Source organism: Diadema setosum, chromosome 22, assembly GCF_964275005.1.
Source record: "Diadema setosum chromosome 22, eeDiaSeto1, whole genome shotgun sequence".
Taxonomy (NCBI): Eukaryota; Metazoa; Echinodermata; class Echinoidea; order Diadematoida; family Diadematidae; genus Diadema; species Diadema setosum.
Window position 1 is genome coordinate 21,892,701 of NC_092706.1, and position 23,853 is coordinate 21,916,553.

General features: G+C 36.4%; 1 protein-coding gene across 1 annotated transcript in view; it reads left to right on the plus strand.

Annotated features, from left to right (window-relative positions):
* Positions 1–23,853, plus strand: part of LOC140245352 (uncharacterized) — a 93,221-nt gene that overhangs the window by 56,976 nt on the left and 12,392 nt on the right. Inside the window, exons 3-6 of the mRNA XM_072324930.1 lie at positions 5,228–5,427; positions 6,168–6,281; positions 8,583–8,669; positions 12,722–12,807. Coding sequence (XP_072181031.1) covers positions 5,228–5,427; positions 6,168–6,281; positions 8,583–8,669; positions 12,722–12,807 — 487 coding nt within the window. The remainder of the gene's footprint in view (positions 1–5,227; positions 5,428–6,167; positions 6,282–8,582; positions 8,670–12,721; positions 12,808–23,853) is intronic.

Consider the following 23,853-nt stretch of genomic DNA (forward strand, 5'->3'; position numbering starts at 1 on the left):
CAGGAATGGTAAATATCATGTTTTGACATTTTTGTTGCAAAAAAGAAAAATTGTTCCACAGATTTTATATGTGACAAATGTAGAAAATTGTGAGGAGATAACATCATCAACCTTCTCATGTGCATAATAACAACTGTTTTTTTTTTTTTTGCAAAAACTAGTGCAACCTCACAATTTCATATCTTGCCTAATTGTTATGCAATTTTGATAAAATTCATGCTGTTTTAAAATTTCACTCTTTGTCTTCAAACTAACTGCTTAGTTAATCTGGAATATCTCCAAACTAAATGCTTAATTAATCTGGAATATCTCCTGAACATTGATCAATTCCTTATCAAAATGCTCAGTCCCACAGTACATGATGATCTGTTATCATCACCCTGACCACCATCAACTTTGGTGTGTTTATCCATAGCATGTCCACTTTTGCTAAAGAACTTCACAATCACATTGTGACCATAATGACCTTCTTCATCATTTCTGTCTCTGTGATTATCATCATTATGATTGGTATCAATAATTTTGTGCCAAATATAGAGTTTTCGTTATGTTACAACTAAAGTTGAAGTTGAAGTTGACGTTTATTATCCATATTCACATGTTTACATGGCAGAACACATAGCAAAAGAAACATGCATGAATACAGGATAAAAGTTACCAGAAAATAGCATGAATGCTAATCAAGTCTGAGGCCTGCCTTTGAATATAAAGGTTCTAAAGAAGTAGTACAATGTAAGTATAGTACAATGAATAGCTGTCATCCTTAATTGGTGGTAAGCTATCATTGATTGAGCAATACCAAGATGTTTCAATACCAGCTAGCAAACCAAAGTGCTGAGACTGGAAGTGATATTAATTAACCCATTGAGGATGGACTGATTTTGCTATGACATGCATTTCCCATAGACACCTGGCCGAGTATTCTCGGGACTTATCTTCAATGGGTTAAACAGAAAAGAGGGATGAATGGTCAGTTTGAGATTCCAGGTTGGTTCATTTGAAGCTGCACGTCGCCAGGCATGTCCAGCATCGGTCACTAAATTGGGAAACTAAGAGGGGAGGATGGCTATATTCCGGTCTAATTAGAGCCAATTACTGGCAGGTGTCTTGGTATTGGTAGTGTCAACCACTGTTACAAAATTGTACTTTGCCTCCTTATTATATTTGAGATTGTCTGCTACATGCATGTGAAGTAGACTCTAGATGAGAGTATTGCGACTTTCCTTCTTCGATGGCGTAGGATCTGATTCGCTGCAGTTTCAAGGCCATCTCTGTTATGCATTATGATGCATAAGTCCTCAGTTTGATTAGCCTGTCGAGAACGATCTGATTTTGCTATAGCACTTATTTCCCGTAGACACCTGCCGAAGTATACTCGAGACTAGCCTTCAATGGGTTAAGTGATCACATGTAGCTTACATTGAATTGAGGATGATACCTTTATTATCATTATTCATGATTTACTACAATTATGGCAGGCTGCAGTTGCTGAATTGCTCACAAGATTTTTTTATTTAAATTGAAACTTGCATACATACAAATGTAGCAAAATGGTATACAATTCAAAATCTTACAATCAAAAACTCACAATTTACTGTACATAAGGTGAAACTGATAAAATTAATCAATTCAAAATCCTTATCATGGAAAGACAACATCATAACTGTGAAAATGCAGCTATGAAATTGTCCTGATTAGGTATGTTTGAGTTTCCATGAGTAATGACGATGAAATGATAGTAATATTTATTATAGTATTGTTGTCATCATCATTATTATCATTGATCATTACCACCACTACCAACATTATCATTCTTTTTTAACTCTTAATATCATCATTATTTATCATTGTCATTATCCTTGTGAAATCATCATGATTTTTTTTTTTCATAATTATCATTGTCAGTATCCTTGTCAAATATTATGATGGATGGAGAGACAGGCAAACAAACCAAAGCTATTACACATCCAGTAGAAAGCATTTGAAGTGCTTTCCCCAAGGGTGCAAAGTGTGGGCAGTCAATCACCAAAGCCCTTGTTTCTGAAAATTTCTAATTTTAGAATGGCCAGGATACAGTGTAAAGTAGACTGATTATCACATTGTTCTGAAAGGCAATTCATCACATTAGGGTAGGCAAACCCAGGTGTCTGTATAGCCTTTGGATGAATCACATCACTTTCTCGGTTTGGAAGCGGTGGCACTTGAAATCATTGTTGGCTTCATGTTTTTCTTCTTAACACCACTTCTTGTGGTTGATGATAAATTTGATTGTGTGAAGGAGTGGCACCATGGTACTTTTGTCCTACCCTTCATAGGGAATGTGCTCAAAGTCTACCTACGCAGGACAGTTTGGTATATTAAAAGAGAGCACTTAATTTATTCAGAGAAATGGTTACAGTCCATTTTTCAGAAGTTTTGTTATTCCGAGTATTTCTTAATCCAATAATGAAATAAGGTTCCTTACTCCGAAAGTTGGTTAACCCCTTGAGGACAGGTCCCGAGTATACTCGGGCAAATGTGGTATGGGAAATGCATGTTGTAGCAAAATCAGCCTGTCCTCAATGGGTTAATGTGAAAATTATAAAAGCTTCATTATTCCGAAGGTTCATAAGTCTGAAAATGAAATAAGGTTCTTCATTTCAAAGGTGTGTTAATCCGAAAATGAAAAAGAAAAAAAAAAAAAGTTTCATTGTTCCAAAGGTTTGTTAATATGAAAACGAAATAAAGTTCATACTGAACCTTCAGAATAATACCACAGATGTGTGGATTAACAACCCCTTTTTTTGATTTTCAGATTAACAAACATTAGATGTATAAGGAAATAATGAACCTTATTTCATTTTCTAATGAACATCACGCACAGTTTGCAAACTTCAGTAGAATTGCCAGTTTGAAAGCCAATGGCTTTTATTTATGGATGTCATTGCAGATTACTCTAGATTTGCTAGGGTTGCCATGGTTAATCAGAAAGAAAAAGCACCTACATGCATCAGTTAGTTGTAGAACCACATACTGTAGATGCTGTTGACACATACTCATGTGATTATTATAAAAGCAACTTCATTCTTTTTATAATCTTTCCCATGGGATATCCCAAAACAAAACATTAAAACCTGCAAGACTGACTTAGTTGTTAGAGAAGAGTTTAATGATGTGCATCCCTTTTTCTGAGAGCGATAGATGCTTCTTGTAGAGGTTTTGTACACAAAGCTGTTGACAAACTGCCAAACTTTGCATTAGTTAATTACTTGCCTTAAAGTCGAGGTAAAGATGATCATCTATCATGACAGTGTGGAGGCAGTGCTTTTGTAAGCGTGAGTCAGTGAGAATCTTAAAGGGGCTGTACAGTTCTGGTTGAGGTGAGGATTTAGCTTATAATGTTTTGTGAGATATTCAGAAACCACTCTATGAAGTGTCAAAGAGCATACAATTCTAAGGGGAATCAAAAGTTTATTTGATGAAAATCGGTTTTGAAATGACTGAGATATCCAAAAACAAGGTGAAATAAAGAGATCCTAATAAAAGGTGTGGCCTGTTGCCTTTTATTCTTATCGCTTTTTTATATCTCGGCCATTTGAAAACCAATTTTCGTCAAATAAATGTTGAATACTTCTTAAAATTACATGCTCTTTCATATTTCATAAGAGGTTTCTCATTATCTCACTTAGGAATGTTTAATACCGGAATCCTCCCCTCAACCAGTACTGTACAGTCCCTTTCAAGGAAATATATCCACCCTGAGAATTAGTTTGTGTGAATTGCTAGAACTTTCACTGCACTGTTCCTTTCATTTTCTTTTTTTTTTTTTTTTGTTCATGCAAACTAATTTTCAGAGTGGACTTCCTTCCCTTTAAGGGATGTTTGTGTGTATTTCCGTTAAAGCAGCCACAGGCATAACTAGAAAGTTCACTCCATACCAAAGTTGGCTTTTACCTCAGAAAGTGTCATCAAACTTTGACAAATAGTCAGAAAGTGCCAAATTATATTTAGAAAGTGTTGTACATTGTATGTTTGTTGTAATTATGGTGACAACCACATACAGGCATTGTGTCAAGCAGTGATATCGGTATACTTAACAATATGATATGTATGAATCTCATTTAGTAAATACTTTAATCCTTCTATTAAGTAACTTTTAATAGTGACCAATGATCAAAAGCAAAGGATATACCTTCATTTTGAATTCATGAAAGGAATACAGTTGTAGAGATTTGTATAAAGGCCAGTGATGGAGGTTACAGCTGTATGTGGGGATGGCACTTTGTTTAAAGTCATCGTCACGTCATGTCTATTTGCATAGATGATTTTGACAAACATCACTGTTTCCGGAAAGCATTGCAACTTTAGAGTTCCATGATTTTATCATTGCTTTCTTTGTTGTGAACAAATCTTTAAGGTACACTGTTCTGTCTGGTTTTACTTTGTACAAGTTTTGTGTAGACCTTGAGTGGGCGTTTACCCAGTGGAAAGGCAGATCCTGTTTGACATGATCAAATGTTTTTTTCTCCTTCAGTTTTTACTGTTGTCATTGTTGTGATAAAGTGAAACAACACACGCTGAAATCAACTCTGTATGTTTCAATACCGTCCATGGCATGGTTTAGAGTATTTCATATCAGTAAAACTGAAGAAAGATATTACCCTCCCAATGCTTAAAATGCTGTCTGGTTGAGGGGGAAAAAAAGAAACTTGCAAAGTTTTTACTGTATGAATTCTATTATCTCATGTATACATTCTTTTTCTATCAAAAAATAAAACAGAAACCAAATTCATGCTGTCATTTCCAACAGTTTATTTCAGCACACAAATTTTCAAGCGATTCGCCCTTTCTCAGGTGTTATTGAGAAAGGGCGAATCGCTCAAAAATTTGTGTGCCAAAATAAACTGTTGGTAATGACAGCATGAATTTGGTTTCTATTTTATTTTTTATATTATTGCACCAACACATGGACTACTTACTCAATATGGATAATATTTTTGATGTAGTGGCAAAAATGATCCTCATTTCTTCTATTCATTTGAAATATAAAAAAAGAAATTTGAGCCCGTGAAAATGGGAAGTTAGGCACCCATTAAAAAAAAAAAAAGATTGGTTTTTTTTTTTGGAATATGTGATTGTTAACATTAATGAGTTATGTTGGTTAATCATCCTCTACATGTACTTTTTGTATGGTTTTGTTATATTTCAATTAAAAAAAAAAATCTGTTTTTTGGTCTTTGTTGCACAGTGTACATAGATCAGTACAAGGACAACATGACGGCCGGCCGGGACCTGGAGCGGGGGTTGGAGATCGCCCGCACCATCCTGAACGGCAGCAACGACAACGAACACCAAGATGTCCTCCTCCTCCTTCATGTCTACGTCCTGCCCATCATCCGACTCCACGCCAGCGACCGCAAGCACGTTAGCTCCGCCCTCGATACGCAGGTAGGGGGACCTGGCAGGGTTAACTGCAGAGAGTTTTGCCAATTTACAGAATTCAAGGGGAATTCCATCCCAATATGAAAACAATCAGAAATTGGAAGTAGATCAGTAAAAATTGGGGAAAGATTGATACCCAAAAAAGTAAGAACTGTATAAAGTATAAGTTTTATCAATATTGTTATTGATAGTATTATTGTCATCAGTAGTACTAGTAGTTGTAGCAGCAGTAGTAGTAATATTTAGTAATGCAGAATGTACATGTATTAGCAGTATTAGTAGTAGTAATTATGATAATAATAGTGTTGTTATTGTTCATATTGATGGTTTGAAGTTCCTATTATTCATTTTCTTTGATGACAAAACCTTATTGCGGAAGGTGTGAAGTGGCAATGTGTACTGTTTCAAAAAGTCTGAATCACCAATATTTTTATGATAAGTGCAAAGCATTTGCTCTTTTTCTGTTCAATAAGATATAAATCCTTTCAGAAGATGTTTCCACAGGGTTCAAGGCTTGTTCCTAGTTCTTTAATGCATAGCAAAATATGTATAGTTATGTATACAGTATCTATACATAGTTACCATAGCATCCTTTTATATGTCTTGGATTTGCACATGATAGAGATTCACATTGCTTGATTGACAGAATAGGCTCCACTGTGTTGAAAACAACTCAAATGCATATCAGAAAGTTAAGTGAGTAATGGTCATTTGTTTTTTCCCACAATTTGGAACTGCTCAATTAGGTCCAGGTCCTGGCCCAACTCGATGAGGCTATAGACAAGATGACAAGTGAAAGACATGACATCAAAAAGACCATGAAGGACTGGAGGCAAGATATCTGCAACCAGCTCACAGATGTAAGTATTCTATTTCATTGAGGACAAGCTGATCTTGCTGTACAACACACACTTGCTATCTAGATGCCTACCCGAGTCTACTTGGGGCAAGTCTTCAGTGAGTTAAATGATCTATTCTCTGATCCAAGGGGCAAATTGGAAAAGAAATAAAAGATTCTTCTGTGGCAACACTTTTGAATATGTGCAAAATGTTGTTATCAGAAAAGTACAAATTTTGCTCATATACTCTTGAAGCAGTGAGAAATAAGAGTAATGCAGTTGTGAGATGACAAGAAGAACATTATGTAGAATTAAACTTCAAATGTCTAGTTCTTTGTAAACTTATTGTAACTTCATATAAACTATAGCATTTAAAAGTTCATGACTTGATGCACTTTATGGTTTCAGATATTCATGCTTCAACTCTAAGTTGAAACTTACCATAATCTTTTGATCTTAAGTTTGATATCCTGGGTTATACTATTAACTTGTTTTGCAGGAGTACTGGTTGTAAAAACCTCATGATTAATATACCAGGTGGATTTTACCCTGGTCTTACCCCATTCTTATAAGCAGCATTCCAAATGTACGAGCATTCAAAATGTACCAAAAGTCTACCCGCATATGATACTACAATATAGTTTTCATGTTAGAGCCAGACAATATTTATGACATGTTCCTCCCTTTGTGAGTCTATCTCATAAAAAAACAAGGAACACATCAACTGCGTACGAGATTCATTTTGGGGTGAGAGGGGAATGGGGGACCTACTGAGCTTTTGCCTCCCATATTGTATTACAGCCCAAATGTCACAAGAGAGGAAACCAGACATTAGACTGCTTTTGCCAATGATTCAGCCAAATGCCAAAATGTTAAGTCTCCCTGAATACTGGTTGTTATTAATAGCCCCCATGAAGAACTGACAAGCGTCCAATATACTTGTGCTTTCATTGGTGTTAACATGAAATAATATGATAAAGTTTTGCTTGTTGGATTCACTTTGTTTTCCTTTTTTTAAAGCAGTCACTTTCAGGGTCAACCTTTTCAGTCAATACATGCTCACAGTTGATAGGAAAACCCTGACAGTTGTATTATAGATTTCAGTATGAACTAATGCAATAGCAACAAATGGGGCAAGGGTAAAGTGATCCATCAGTCTTGTGGTAGCTGTAAAACAAATCCAGGGATATGCAATAGCAGTTCTCAGATTTTAATGTCCAAATCTCTTGATATCGTGATTACCCCTCCGCCTGTCGTGTGTCATATCATAGAGAAGAATCGTCAGAACTTTGCGTAGGCCTTGTATTAGCATGCTGGGACCATTGTGGGTGGTACAGTCCTGTACTCTGTGTTTCTGTGTTTCTATGTGTTTGGTTTGTTTTCTTTTATTTTATTCTCAATGCTGTGACTCACAATTTCTGTTTTTATAATGGTTTACTTTTTTTTTTCTGTAGACTTGGTCAACCCCACCTGGTGCATATCAGTCTTTTGTTTTGTTTTGTCTTGTTTTGTTTTGCTTTTATCATGCTTTGTTGCATGCTCTGTAGAGGTACCGGGAGTTAGTTGTTGTAATTTTTTTAGTGTATATGTTTTCATTTGGGTGTGTGATTGTGTGTGTCATGTTTCCTTCGAATTTGTGATACTCTAGTCCTCGCTTCCTGTCGAGCTTATCGATAGTTTATCAACCTCCTCCCCCGAACATTTGGGACACGCAGGAGCGTTCCCATGTACCCGAGGTGTACGTATGTGTACCTCATTAAGAATTCAATCCTTGCAGCCTGCAGCCAGTTTGGAAGAGAATTTTGGAAGCTGTGCAACAGGTTGTTGTAACCATACAGGAAAGTTGAGAGGAAGAAATCTGACATTGAGTTTGAGGTTGATATACAGGGCCTGTTGGATCCTGCTCAGGGTATTTTACTACATATTGTACCTGATCACCGTAAAGGCTGCATTTCATCACATTTTTACCTGTGGATATCTTATATCGAGCATTGGCAATCAAGTACTTCAGATTGTCAAACTTTGAATTCCATCAAGATTAAATCCAGTTTAATAATTTTTGGACAATCCCCGAGACCTTTTTGGATAGTATTCTCCATTCTTTCTTGGTCTTGGGCAAAAGGAATAACCTGCATTAAAGGTGAGAAAAAAAAAACAGCATTTAAATGACAACAGTTACTGTTTGTGCAACCTACTGTGTGCCATTGTGTCATATACATGTATTCTCTGATTGTGTTTTTTTTTTTTCTGTGATGTCATTTACATGGTGATTAATTGTAATAAATGTTTTGATTTTCTTGTCTTGTCTGACCTCTCCTACAGGAAAGGGCCATTGCCAACTGCAACATTCAATTCTTGAAGCTTTTACACGAGCATCTTCAGAATGACCTCAGAAATGCATACGTAGAGGTAAGTACAACTTTTACTGGACAATATTAATCATGTTTTTTTCTTGCATTTTTTTTTACTAATCTTTTTTTTTAATTCTGAATGGAATGGTTATATAAAGAATGAGCCTTGAGGCTTTTTGATTAGTGCATGGAGACCATTGACATAGGCCCGTCTATAGTCTGCGGAAATGACTAGAAGATCACACCACAGATATTGTGATAGATAACCAGTTCTTCCGTCCACATATTATTGGCAAAGTAAGAAAGAAAGTGGGGGGGGGGGGGAGCGAGATGCCCACTTCAAAGAAAAGACTCACACATCATTTATTTTATAGAATACAATTTGTAGTGGTTGTGGCATATGATTTGCACACCACATTTACTACATTTCTCTCACACACAATGCCAAACCATGCCAAAGTAAAAACATAACAGATGTACAAGCAGATGAATGAATATCAGAGCGAGTGTACTAGTAAGCATGATTATGTACAGAATTATACGACTGTGTTGAACACCTGTAGTAGAGTAAAGGAAGTGTGTGTATGTGTGTGTGTTTGTGTGTACGTCTGTAACAGGATTTCCTGAACTGCCTTACACAGCAGTGGGTCAAAGCACTATCTGTCCACAGTGGACAGTTTGCTTCTCTGGAATTTGTCACTGAGACTGACAAAGGCAAATTTGATTCCATTTTCCATTTGTTAGCATTGAGACTTTTGCTAATACAGTGCAAAAATGAATGAAATTGTGTCTTCCAATATTTGCGAAACAGTATTGTTAGAGTCACTGCGATGAAAACTTACCATAACATTTAATCAACATATGTGTAGTGCAGTTAGTCTTAGTTAAATTCTTATGTAGTTTGATAATAGTTGTTCCAGATGTTTGTCAAGAACTTACTATCAGACATTGTTATATGATGAATGATGAAATTGAAAGCTATAGTACGAGTCAGCCTCGAAGTAAGTCTACCTCACGCTCCGCTTGCCAAACTTGTGGCCAGTTGCCGGTGTATATAGTCCTCAGCGTCCAGTCATACGATCACTAGTGGGACAGGAAATCCAATGAGGACTTATTCTGACTTATCAGAAATACGGTTACTGATATCCAATGCTAGCATTAATTCACCATTATTCTGCAAAGGCCAGAAGAGAACAGTCTGTACAAAAACCACTGCAAAATTGCTTCAGATGTTGAAAACCTTCTTTAAAAAAACAAACACACAAACAAAAAGAAACTCAACCAAATGCTCTATATCATCTTCAGAGTATAAATTGAGCATGCCATGAACAAGAGAATGTAGAGTTTTTCTATTTTCTACTGTGATGCTACTGCCTTTCCACTTTAAATGCTGTTATTAATGCAAATCTATGGAACATGCAACAGTGTCTGTTATTTCTACATCAACACGGTCATAGGTTAATGCAGATTATTTGTAATAAAAAGTAATGTTCACTTTATCTCCAACAGTTTAAAACTATTTATACTCCAGTTTCTCACGTATGTTGTCTTTACCACAGCTATTTTAGGGTTTTAAGACTTCCACCTGTAAGTCAATACAGTTGAAATATTTACCGTATTTCAGTTGGCATGATGTGTAATAGCAATGAGAAGACCTTAAAATGTTGACCTTTGGTTTTGCAGTACTCAGATATGAACATCAAGAATGTATTTTGATATCTGTTCAAGGAAATGACCAATCAAGTGTGTGGTTAAGACAGGATATTGCAGTCTCAAAATCTAGAAGATGTTCTCATTTTTTTCCCATTTCTATTTGTTTCAGTATATGACTACATTTTGCTGACACACATGGCATTACGTAATTTGCTCATCTGTGTGTGCATGTAGATCTGACAATCATGGAATGGAGTACATCAAATAGATATCCTTGGTTGCAACTCATGTTTCACAAATGTTGCAAATATTAAGATGATAATGAGAATAATGATGATGATGATGATGATCATGATAATGATGATGATAGCTAAAAAAAAAAAATAGATAGATAAATAAATAATGGTCACTTAAATGACTCTTTCTGGCATTAATTGTTATGTCAATTATATAAATATATTTTACATAGTGTTAGTATCATTGGGGCTATTCAGTGCAATACCAAACTATTTCAGTGGGTTTTGTATTTTAATGTTCACTTGTGCAATATTTCCACTTCATCATTACAGATTATAATACTAACAGTAACAGTACCAAAAGAAACATTTGAATAATGAAGCTGCTGTTTTCATAGGTGTATGAATAGTGATAACCCGCTATATTTAGGCATATCAAGCATAGGTTTGCTGAAAAAGATATGACCAAAAAAAAGAGATTATCAATGTGATCTGTAATGAGAGATGAACCTCGTAGACATGTCTTTCATCAATGGGACTTAATTGCTGGCCGGTTTCCTAGCAACACACATAAATACGGTTATGCATCACTTGCTAACTTCATCCTCGTTGAAATTTCCCATCAAACTCCGTTGACACGCTCAAGGATACTAAATATTTTGACTGAATGCAGTCTGCCACTGCACCACCGCAAAACCTCCAAAATAAGATACCAAGAAGTATGATATTTCTTTTTTTTGTCAGTTTTGAAACTGTTGTCAGACATCTTGGAAGGCAAGGGGACACCCAACATCCAGGGATATATGACTCGTTAAATTGGAGCATCCTATTGAAGCGTCTGAATGCAATCAGCAAACTATGAGCTATGTCATCATGGGGAATTCATGAGAATAGCGAGACTTTAAAAATGATTTGTCATGCCAGGAGAATGTGAAGGGCAGCTGTGGTTTGGATTTAATGCGAAGGAAGTGGACACTGAGGAATTAAGGCAGACGTAGTCTGGTAAAGGAGGATAAGAGGGGAAGAAAAGATTTTAACATTTATAAAATTCATTGTGCTTTTGGAGTTCCAGCAGTACGGTTGTGCAGATTGCTATTTGACCATTTGTATGTGTGTGTGTGTCTGTCTGTCTGTCTGTCTGTCTGTCTGTCCACGTCTTTACATTTACAACAGCATTTGCAAATATTCTGTACATACACTATTTTATGGATATGTTTCTACAAAGATTCTGGTCTTATGGCAAAGAAAATCATTAGGAGTGATCCTACAAGAAAAACAAAATATTAAGTGATTTTACAATCGAAATAGTAAAAACTTATACTTACGAAGAATTGAGAATTGAATCATTACAACCAAGATACGTAGCACAGTCAAGCAAAATGACAAACATACACAGCCATGAAGTCATGATTTAATTTAAAATATATACTAAAATTTAAATGGAATGAATTATTGTGTTGTATTGTGTTCTGATGAAAATTTAAATAAATGAATTGAAAATTTGACAATCTTACCAGGACTGTCAGTGCATAGAATATTGGCAGGCATATATCTCAAGATGTACATGATACAGTTTGAATTGCTCAGATTTCCTATGACCTTTCATGTTCATTGAATTGTATTCATTCAAACATGCAGAGTGTATGTTCTATGAGATTCCAATCATCACTGATCTAATCAAAGAAGGTTGATTCAAGATTGACTTTGAATTACTTTTTCCTGATTGTATATATACTGCCATTCTCTAAAAGTTATGTTTACAGGCATACTGTTTAAGTAATTATTGTGAATTTTGTTAGCTCTCTGTTCTTGTTAAATCTATTTCCCCTGTGTTGATAAAACACTATTCCTGTCTTTGTGCCACATGCATGTCTTGTATTGGACAGTAGATGGCAAAATCCCAAAGTGAAGAGTATTACAAAATAAAACCTGTTTTTCAAGGCCACAATGGAGAACAAACACAATTGAAAGCAATCATTATGGACAATTGGTCTTTGTAAAAATGTTCAGTCACATGTTGATATGTCCTGAAAGAAAAATATAAACCTATAGTGTTCTAAATAACCATAAGGTAACTTTTATCTAAGGGTCTTAATAAATGGGTGGTCTTTGTAGAGGAGTGGATGCCAAAGCAGGTTGGGCTATGGTAAATTTCTTGAGAAGGCATATTATAGGTCTATATAATGTTTGTTAATTTGTCTGCTTGTTGGTTTATTTTCAGCTTGACGATTGCCAGGAGCGAGTAGACACCTGTAAAGGGAGTCTAACCCAGAAGAGAGGCAGTCAGTACATCAGTGATTTGGTTGAGTGAGTAAATATTTCATCTTTCACATTTTGCTGAATATTAGACTGAATACAGGATATTAAGTATCATGCATGAAAACTGTAATTAATGTTGTTGTAGTTTACAGCATTTGCTGTAGAAGTGGAAATTTTGCAGGGTGAATATTTTCGCGCTTTTCACACACCATGAAAGTAGTGTGATAATGAAAGCACATGAATTTTTGCTTATTACATATAAAACTATTTTGTGTCGTAATTCTGCAAAATTAAAAACACGCAAAATTCATCTTACCCGGCCAAGCACTGAAAATTACTCCATGTAAAATTTTTTGCTTGCCTAGTCCTTTCTTTGAAGGTGAAGTCTTGTTGGTTAGATTTTTCCTTTTCTTATTGTTTTTAAGCTAATGCACTCTACAATATTCAGGAAAATAAGAGTATTCATTATTATCAGTTATAAAATGGGTTCAAGAATGTAGCCAATTGGAAGCGCTGAAATGAGTCACGTGTGCGCTCATGATTTTCTTACTAACACGCACGGCCGTGCAAAAAGAGTGCAACGAAAAGTCATAACAGCACGGCGTGCATAATTGCAGAGAAAGCGTAAAGTAACTGCTCAGTCACTGACGTCACAATGTTTACACTAGCAGTGTACACTCAATCAGTTGTTACAAGTGCAGCACACGTTACTGTACGCGCTGTCAATCCTGTAAACAACTTCTAGTTCGGGCTGCCAGCCGGCCTTTCTTGTGCATAACATGTGGTGTACGTATACTCTTATACGTACTTATGTGCGGGATTTCCGAGTGCGACATGCGTAAATGTTTGGGACGAACATCTTCGCACATCTTGACTTCTGAGCGAGTGCTACATGTAGCTGACTGGTATTGACCCACAAAGGTACATGAAAAATGATGTTAGTTTTCGACCCATTTTATAAATCAAATAATACACAGGTTTAAGTTCGTGACGTTAGTGGAGATGCAGCTCACTCTCGGGTATTTCCAATGTAGTGCATGTTTCACAATTGTAAATACCCTCGAGTGCGCTGCATCTCCACGAACGCACTCTCACCTGTGTATTATTTGTATATGATTGCTTCCTTTTGATGACTGTGACCTAATATATGACTCTTTCAACTCAGAAAACCAGCAGATTAGGAAAAGGGTGAGCCAATGTATCGTCGCTGGGGTGACAAGACCTTGTATCTGCAATTTTGGTGAAAATAACGTCTTTGGATTAATGGCCAAATAATGGGTTGAGTGATGTCCTGTCCAAATCCCAACTGTCTTACTCCAAAAATGAAGCGACCACAGCATGTCAAAGGAAAGGCTATCCCATTCGCTATAGTGCTTTGGCCACCATGTTTTTTGGCTCTCCTGAACATTTAACATTTTGTAGATATGAGGTCTTGTCGCCCCAGCGATGATATATTTCCGACCATGATTTCCCTCATATTCTCAGAAGAGGACTGAAAGATGACTATAAAGTGAAGCTTGATGTTTCATTGTCAGACCTGGCATCACTATTGATAGAGGCTCCTCATCAGAAATTGTAAAGAAGCTTATGAATAGATATCTCCTTTTAATCTTTCGAACAGTTGTCTGTTGGATGTGAGAATGATAATAGTTACGTTCAGACGGCAGGCCCTAACCTCGAGGTTAGGAAACCTCGAGGTTTAGCTCTTGCTCTCTAAAGGGCTTTTTACACTTGTGTTTCTTAACCCCGGATTTTCTCTGACCCAGGACTATCGTTAGTCCCGTACCAATTTTTTCAGCTTTTTACACTCGCCAATTAGTCCCGTACTATCTCTTGTCCGGGGCTAAGGAGAAAACTGACCTTTTTACACTCGTATTTCTTAGCCCCGGACTTTCCAAACCACATGAATATTCATAATTACGCTGTGTACTGTACACGTACACGCACGCACCGGCAGCACTTGATTACCTCGTTTCTGATTGGTCAGTGAGGGTCGGACTTCGTCTCCGTTGCTTAGCCCAGGATTATTTTTTCGTTCTGTTTACACTCACTTGCTTGGCACCGCAATTGCGGTGCTAGCACCGCAATTGCGGTGCTAACCCCTGCTATTTTGCAGGGCCAGATAGTACCGTACTATCGGTGGGGCTAGCCCACTTTGGCAAAAACGAGTGTAAACAGAAAGTGGGCTAAGGATAGTCCCGTACCAACGGTGGGGCTAAGGCCCCCCCTTAGCCCCACCGATAGTCCGGGGCTAAGCAAAAATTTACAAGTGTAAAAAGCCCTTTACTACGACGCGTGTCCACACGACAAATCTTAACCTCGAGGTTACGAAACCTCGAGGTTAAGCTTCTGCCCCCCCCCCCTCGTAACTACGAGTGGGTCGAGTTTCAGCCCACACTGCTAACAAGGCGTCTATTTCTTCTTTAGTCCAACCCTGTCGGACTCGCTTACCGGTACTCTTTTTCCCACCGGCGGCACCAGCTTCCTCTGTCATGGTATGCAGAGATAGCACTGCACTGATGACTTTATGCTTTATGAAGATATTCATCGAAAGCAATTTTTTAGCGTCAGAGAAGAATATAGAATACAGTAGCGAGTTTGACGTGTTCAGTTTCAGAGATCAAGCGCGTGGGAAGAAAAGATGATGTTGTTGTGATGTGCGTCATAGGTTTTTCACCTCAGGTGCACGTGTAGTGTATTTGTGGTGTACGTTTGGGAGGTTGACCCGGAAGCAGAGGGAAATTGTGGGGGTTGGAGTTCACGGCGAGGTCACTCTTAACTTCGAGTTCGTTTTTTTTTTTTGTCCACACGGTGCTTAACTACGAGTAGGGACCCCCCGCGGCTCGTGGTTAGAGCGCTAACCATAAGATTTCTCGTGGCTCGAAACATCGAGCAAACCTCGAGGTTTGCTAACTACGAGTGCGTCTTCACGGTCCCTATAACTACAAGCTCTAACCTCAAAGTTTCCTGATCTCGAGGTTAAGGGCTCCCGTCTGAACGTAACTCATATCAAGAGTCTAATTGTCCCTTTCATAGCATACTTTGTTCCGGTGTGTGGTGGGTTTTTTTTTCTTTCATGCCTTTTCAGAGTATACATTTTGTCAACTCATAGATCTCACACCCATGGAATGTGTATGTTGTCAGCATGCATTTACATGTGCTCAGATGACAATGAATTGAATTTGAATTTATTTCCATAAAATGAAAAAACTAAAAATATGTAAACTCACTACAATGCTGACAGAAACAGCAATGAGTTACATTATACAAATTGCACATAATGACATCAAAAAGTAGAAAAAAGACACACAAAAAGAAGAGAAAACGACAGATATCATTGACAAAGATGCATTATCATGTTGGATAACCTAGGAAAATCAGGTGCTTGACTTATGGAACAGATTGTCTGAAAGTAAATAGTGCTTTTTCAAACAACTGCAGTTGCTCCTGGTTACTTTGAATTAAAATCCAAATATTTTCTGTCAATCCCTTATTTCTTATTGTTAGTAAGATTCATCATGTCAAAAACAATTTTTATCAGAAATGCTATGATTTGTCCAAGTCTATCTGTGATTAATTGCCTTTGAGAGCCATCGTTGTGAGCTTGCTGCATTTTGAGTGACATTGATAATGTTTTGGAAATGAGAGTGATTACCTCCATGAGATTGAATTTCAGTGAGGACTGAAATTTAATCTCCCCTTTGATAAACTTGATACAGAAATGTCTTCTGATGAAGAGTGATTCTACTCTGCTAGTAGATTACATGCTGTTAGTGTCACAGTATTTTTATGAGAAAGATGTTATGTGTGGGATAAAAATGTTTTCGGGTTCTTCAAAGTTCCCCATATCTTTTACAACTTATTAAAATATTGTAGTAAATCTTCACTTGAAATGGACTTGTAAAACATCTACCATGATAGTTGCTCCAGTATGCCATCGGTGCTTGAGAATTGTCAAAAACCTAGGGGCCTGTTACTTAAAACACAGAACCTGAGAAAAACTCTGGTAAGAAGTGAAAATTCAAATTCGTATGATGCTGCCATTGACTTTAACACTGGAAAAACTATGTCAAAAGTCAACCTCGGTTTTTCGTAGGTAAAAAGTTTCATGCTACAGGCCCCTGGTGTTTGATAATAACCCTTTATACTCTAAGAATTCTGTGCAGGGAATGTAGTATGCTTACACAGTCGAGATCAAAGGATTCCCCCGATCCCCCACAGTTGTCTACTCATTTATAAGCCTGTCTGTAATCATGGATGATGTGGGATGTGCACAGAAGGGACAGTTATGTTTTTTGGTGTGTACGTTATTTTCTCCCCAACTGAAGAAAGTTTGCTGCACATGACAGGATGGATGAGCCTACAAACAAAGATAACACAAATTCATATTTTGACGAGAATTTCTCTGACGTGTTGGGGTAGGACTGCGGGCCCCCAGAACCAACCGCAGCAAACAGGATGTTTTTGAAGACAGCTCTTGAGTCACAATGTGTTATTAGGAGTGTGCGTGAGGCTATGGGGAAGGGGGGAGATAAGCGTTATAACCGAATTGTTGTTTGACAAGGGCTAATATCATCGAACTCTCATGCCAGATAATGGAGCATGGATGTGTTCCAGGTTTTTATCATATTTGGCCAAAATTGCGTAAATCAAATAAAATCATTTCAACCATATCCATGGTTTAAATTTAGTCCATGGACTTCACTGTAAAACAAACATGAAACTGCACTCTCTTTTCATTCATCATTGGATCTGTACTTGTGTGTACACAGGATGATGCATGCTTTTTTTTTTAAATCTAAATTTGTGAATTATTTGCCAGCAAGTTTGGAGTATCATGTAGAAGAGACATCAGTGGCTGAATTCAGCATTCTAGAGCATAGCAAAAAAAAAAAAAAAAAATGATAAGATGTGGGGAAAAGCCATGGTGTCTTGGGAGCAACACCACTAATTTGTATAATATATTGTTCTTCTTTTACCTCCCCCTTCTCTTTCTCCTGGAAGAAAAGAAAAGAAAAGGAAAACAAAAACAAAGAATCAAAGAGAAAGAAAATATTGTAAGAATCACATTTATATTTTGTCTTTTGCCAAAAGCAAAAACATATATCATGTGCCTGTAGTAAATTTTCCCAAATTCAATTTAATGCACATTTATTTATTTTGACTTTTTATGTATATCATGACACAAGCTGAGCACACACTAGTGTGGAGCACAGCAGGTGTTCGAATCAGACATGGCACAACAGTTGCAAACAAATCAGACAATTTACAAGTACAGAGTGCCAATTTTAACATTAACAAATTCACAATCCAATAGCTGCTTGGTGAAGGTGCATGGCATTCTCAGAAGGAAAAACAATACATATATAATATGCAATTTGATTAAATTAACTGATATTAGCTGGAGGAGTATACAGACAAGCTAATAAGCTTATGAAATACAGATTAGGTTCCCCTAGAGAGTGATAGAGGGGAGGTGAACTGCGAAAAATATGGAAACGGAGGTTTGATTGTGAATTGGCACAGATGCCTGGGGGTATGTTTGTCAGTGAATAGGGATCATGCTATTTTATCTTCTTTCATATATCCTCAAACAAACTTCATTAGGGCTGTCTTAACTGTAAAATGTCATGCTCAATTCTAAGCTCAAGCTCAACACCGAAAAAAAAAAATGCTTGCAAGTTTAGACTATTTACATTGGCACATTTGCACTTCTGTTATTGAACAAGGAATCATTTGATGTACATTCTCAAAACATGATAAATGTTGCAGTTTTATTTGCTTATACTTCTGCAAATTTGTTTGCTAAGGAATGGGGTTATGTAGTGAGGATCACTGCCTTTGGCTGGCAGTGTGATGCATTCTGTTTATAAGAAATATCCTCACGGCGTTGTGCTAGCAGACACGTGGGCGATTAGTGTGGGTAGGCTATACGATATCCGTGCCAGGCTTGCCAGTATTAATCAGCACAGATGAATAATTGTCTGGTAATCACCTGTGCTGGGTGGAAAGAAAGGAAATTTGTGATTTTCTTGTTCATTAGGGATGATTTCCAGCCAGGCTACAAAAAATGATGTAGTGGGATTTCCATAAAATTACTCTTACTACTTCTTATTACCTAAGTGCTGGTGGTTTTGCCAAGGATACAAAAAATGCCTGTAAGAGTTTTATCAATTATAGCTGGGCCAGTCCACAGGGTTGGGTCATCTTTTGTGACATACTGGAACTCCACATCCATGCCTCATTAAAACCAAGCAAATCTGCCAGTAATGACTTTAGAAAGAAAATGGTATCCCACCAAGTTTTACTGCTGAAACATCAAGGGTATTTAAATATCAAACTGGAGAATTTATTGCCAATGTTATATGTGATGTCCATGAAATGGAGGCAAGAAAGTGTATAATTTAGGGTGCAGCAAATCAATGAAAGATTTCTGATTTACAAACATGCATCACTTGAATGTGCATCATTATAGCAGGGTGCAAAGTCATATTGACAGAGCAAAATGTAACAACATTTGAAATGATCTTCATTGTGAAATGAATTTCAATGAAAGTTGATACCTCCATTACATGGACATCATGCAATCTGTTGACCCAACCTGACGGACTGACCAGCTCAGAAAGCTTATCAAAATGTATGTATGTATGTGTTAATTTTTCTTTTCTTGTTTGTTTGTTTGTTTGTTTGTTTAGATAAAGTGTTGTTTTGTTAAAAAAAAACCAGTGTGATATTTCTCCCAACTTTTTCCCGTGATGCCAACAGTAGATTGAAATACCATCTATGATGATTACTTGATTGACCATGGGAAAATCTATTTTGCTTTCAAACCTACCATACACAAAACAAATTATGATTACTATGAATGTGGATATTTTAGTGCTCTGCCAAGTAAATGAATTTTGCACGTTTTTGTTTTATTTTGCAGAATCAAAATGTAGTATCATATGAAATAAGAAAAAATGTGCACTTTTAAGTTTTTTTTTGCAGTTTTATGTTGTGTGAAATGTGAAACTTCCACTCCATCAAAATTTCTATTTTTACAGTATTATGCTTGCTACAACAACAACAATAACAACAAATCATGAATGCATCTGTCTGCATTAGGTAACATTAGGGAGCTTTAGATTTTAGACGCACGGACGTTCAGAGGGGAAAAAAAACATGTTCTGAGCGTGCGCAGAAGCGTGCGTCAACTTGACCCGCGCTTCTGCGCACACTCAGAACATATTTTTTTTCCCCTTTGAACGTCCGTGCGTCTAAAATCTAAAGCTCCCTATTGTATACATAGAGCCGAGAGGTTTACTGCATGGTAAAACACCGAACATATTGTGCAGCTCCTCCATCGTTTGTCGGGGGTGTATTAATAGCCGTGCCGAACATGGCCGCGACTTCCGTGGCGGGACTTGATGAATGACAGGCCGCATTTCTCTTTTGTTTGCGCTCATCCTTTACACTTTTTTTTTTTCGCTGGCACACTGTGTCATATTCACACAGGAAGCCTTGTAATTTGATCCAGGGCATGAGGAATTCTAGCGTTGTGTAGGTTCATCAGTGGAAGCAAATTCTTAGAAGTAAAGGTCCTTATTAGTAACCATCAAAAATACATCCCCCCCCCCCCATCATCCTCATCCCTGAGAAGGAAGAAAAAAATCCATGTGAATTTAAAAAAAAAAAATGTATTTTTCATTCATTAGTTGTTTCATCCATGTTGCCTTTTTGTTCAATAGACGATTGAATTGGAATTTAATGAATTGTTTACCCAGTTCAATAAGAAAGCAGTGAAAGCTTGTAAGACGGCAACCATGGGGAGGGATTGCTTGAAGTCCTATCCAGAAGAGGCATTAAAAGCATTATTTACCATTTGCAGATGAAACAACAACCCCATCTTTAGTGTTTCAAAATAGATCTAAAATGTGAGTTTGGGATACAAACAACAAAATTGTTGATCAGTATAATTAATGTTATTGTATTGTTAAATTTACAAAATGTGAACAGTAGTTATGTTTGTTTGTTTTTTTGCTATAAACCATTTTCAGTTGTGCTTTATTGACCAAAATAGTGATATCTCCCTATATTTGAGGCTTTATTGCAAAAGTTTTAGAAGGCAGGATGCTTTGTGATACAACTGACCTATACATAATTATGCATCAAGTGTGATATGTAACTTGAACATTTAATTAAAATCACTGGTCCCAATGGTAAACAATACCTCTAAAGTATGTTGATTTGACTTGATATGAATGCTTTTAATATGTCTTTAGTATGGAGATGTGTCCTCAATGTGAATGATGATGTATCCTGGCATGCTTTAATGTCCCTCGTTGAAGTGACACACTTGCCCACATGTGAGAGTAATGTTGCATTGAATGTGTACTTCTCTTTTTCCTTTGTGTCTCATAGCAAGGGTAGAGACAATTCGTAAGTATAAAAAAAAAGCCAGTAGAAGTTTTTTTTTTTTTGTTCTCTTTCACCACTATTTCGTCGTGCACATGGCACTTTAACCCACTCCCCTGTACATGACAGATTGTTGTTAACGCACTGCCCTGTGCATGGCAGAATGTTGTTAACCCTATGCACACTCACACACCCTAACGACAATCTACCGTGCACAGGGAAGCGCTGTAACGAAAATCTGCCATGCGCACTACGATTTCAGTTTACAAATGCAAATCTCATCTGAAATTATCAGTGTAACAAGACCATAGAGGGAGAAAAGGTGAAAAACAGAACAATAACAGATAAACTCAGCAAAATTGTATTAAGTAATTCATTGCAGCTGTAACATACCCATGTTTTCGGGAATCAGGGCTTCTAGCTGTAGTTATGGGGTACTGTTGTAGGTTATTGAAAGTACCTTTGATATGTGTTTTTGTTGTTGGGGTTTTGATGTGTGTGTGTGTGTGTTTTTATTAGAACACCATAAGATTTTTATGCATGCTGAATAAGAAAAAAAAAAAACCTGCCTGCTATATCCTCTGGTCATCATTGGAAAGTTCTATGTGGTTATTGGATTTTTTTTTGAAAGCATCATTTCTCCTACATTGCATATTAAACACTTGTGAAAAAACATGTTTATAAATTGATTTTCTTGATACCTCTGTAATCACCAAGGTATGGATGTAATAGACCAGTGTACTAGTGTATGAAAATTACGTAATTGCAAACCTTTAAAATAGACGTTGTTCCTGACAATCAGATAAATTTCCTAAAGTTTGTCCTGACATAACAACAAGTAATGCTGCAAGTTGGAATCCTAGACTGGACTCCAGGGGGAAAAAACAACATTTTTTTAGAACATGTGAATTGGACAAACATATTTCCAGGGAAATATACCCACAAATTTTCATACGCTAGTCCATTGGCCTATTTCATCCACCTCAAAAAGCAGCACCCTTGTTGAAGGATTTTCCACAGTAAATTGATATTCCAAGTGATATTTCCATCATGATTTTTATAATTCTTCTCTTCAATCTTGGATTTGGTATAGATAGAAAGCACACACCAAGCTTTGCAAAAACAAATGTATGCCTAGCACTTTCACTCATTTTTATAGATGTATAATAGTCTATACTTTATTCTGTTCAAGAATAGAATGTTATATTATTTGGATAATTTATTCAGTCTTTTAAATCACTCCTTTTCTTGTGTTTATTTTTATTCATTTTTTTTTTTTTTGTAAAGTGAGAGATAACATGCTTATCGTCAAAATCTATTGATTATCACAGAGTTGAGTACAGCATGTGCTAAACCAATATTTCATTTGGCTCAATGAGATACACTGTGTGGTATAACGCAATGGTTGGATGTTGAAACAGAATTGACCAGTTTCCTATTATAAAGAGTTTCAAAGCAAAAAAAAATGATATTTAATAAATATTTTTATCAACATGGATATTTGAGATTGGAATTGGTGAAGAACAAAGGAAATTAGTAAAATATATGTGATAATTGTAATAATATCTTCAAAATATTTCTTGTTATTGAACACATAAAGTATCAGTAGAAAGGTTTAATTTTTCTCTATGTGGTGATCACCTTATATCTAAAAAAAAAAAATGAAAATAGCATTTATTAATGCTTGAATTCAAGCTATCCAATTACTCCAAGTGTATTCAAAGCTTTGCAATAGACTGTTTTCTTTACAGCCGAAAAACCCTCCCATGGCTTTCCAAAGTCCTTCCCTTCATAACAACTAATGCATGCAATGTGCATTCCAGTTATCAACAATTTGATTCTACAATATTTCCAAGTGGTTTAAATAGCTTGATACTAGAGCTGTAAATGAAAGTTAAAGCCATTAATTTGAATACACTGGTAAACTGGTCTATTCCATTTTCTTGCAGCATGGTGAACAAAACTCTTGATTTTTGGCACACTATTTAACTTTTTTTTTTTTGGTCTTATAATGCAATATGCACATCCGCATTATCTCTTTTGGGCACATTGTCTTGCATGTCTAGAGCTTCTTCTTACATACACTGTAGGAGAACAGGTGTCAGAATGTTACAAATTAAAAGTGCAGTTATATCATGAAAGACGTTTTAGCTCAAATCCCAGCACTGCAATTATCTGATGGGTAGCTTTTCCTTTGTAGGTTATAGAAACTGTAAAAATGGAACTCATGCAAAATATATCCTGATGTTATTCTGTAGAGTCAGGTACTGTAGGACTTCCTTTACCATTGTCACCAGAATCACTCCCATCAGTTCAGTTCTAGACTGACATACTTTCCTAATTTCTCAACTCTTTGGATGTGACTAAATATGCTGAAAGTCCAACATTGCTGAAAGATTTCATTAGAACATATTTATCTCTCTTTTCTTTTCTTTCTTTTTTTTTTTTGCCCATTCAAGATGACTTCATATGCAAATATATATGAAATATAGAAATATCCACATGTGGCTGATTTTCATCATGAAAAAGGGCTTTATTCAAGCAAACATTTTTTTAAAGGGTCTTTTTTGCCCATTCAAGATGACTTCATATGCAAATATATACAAATATATAGAAATATCCACATGTGGCTAATTCTCATGAAAAAAAGGCTTTATGCAAGCAAACATTTTTGAAAAGTGTCATTCTTTTTTATTA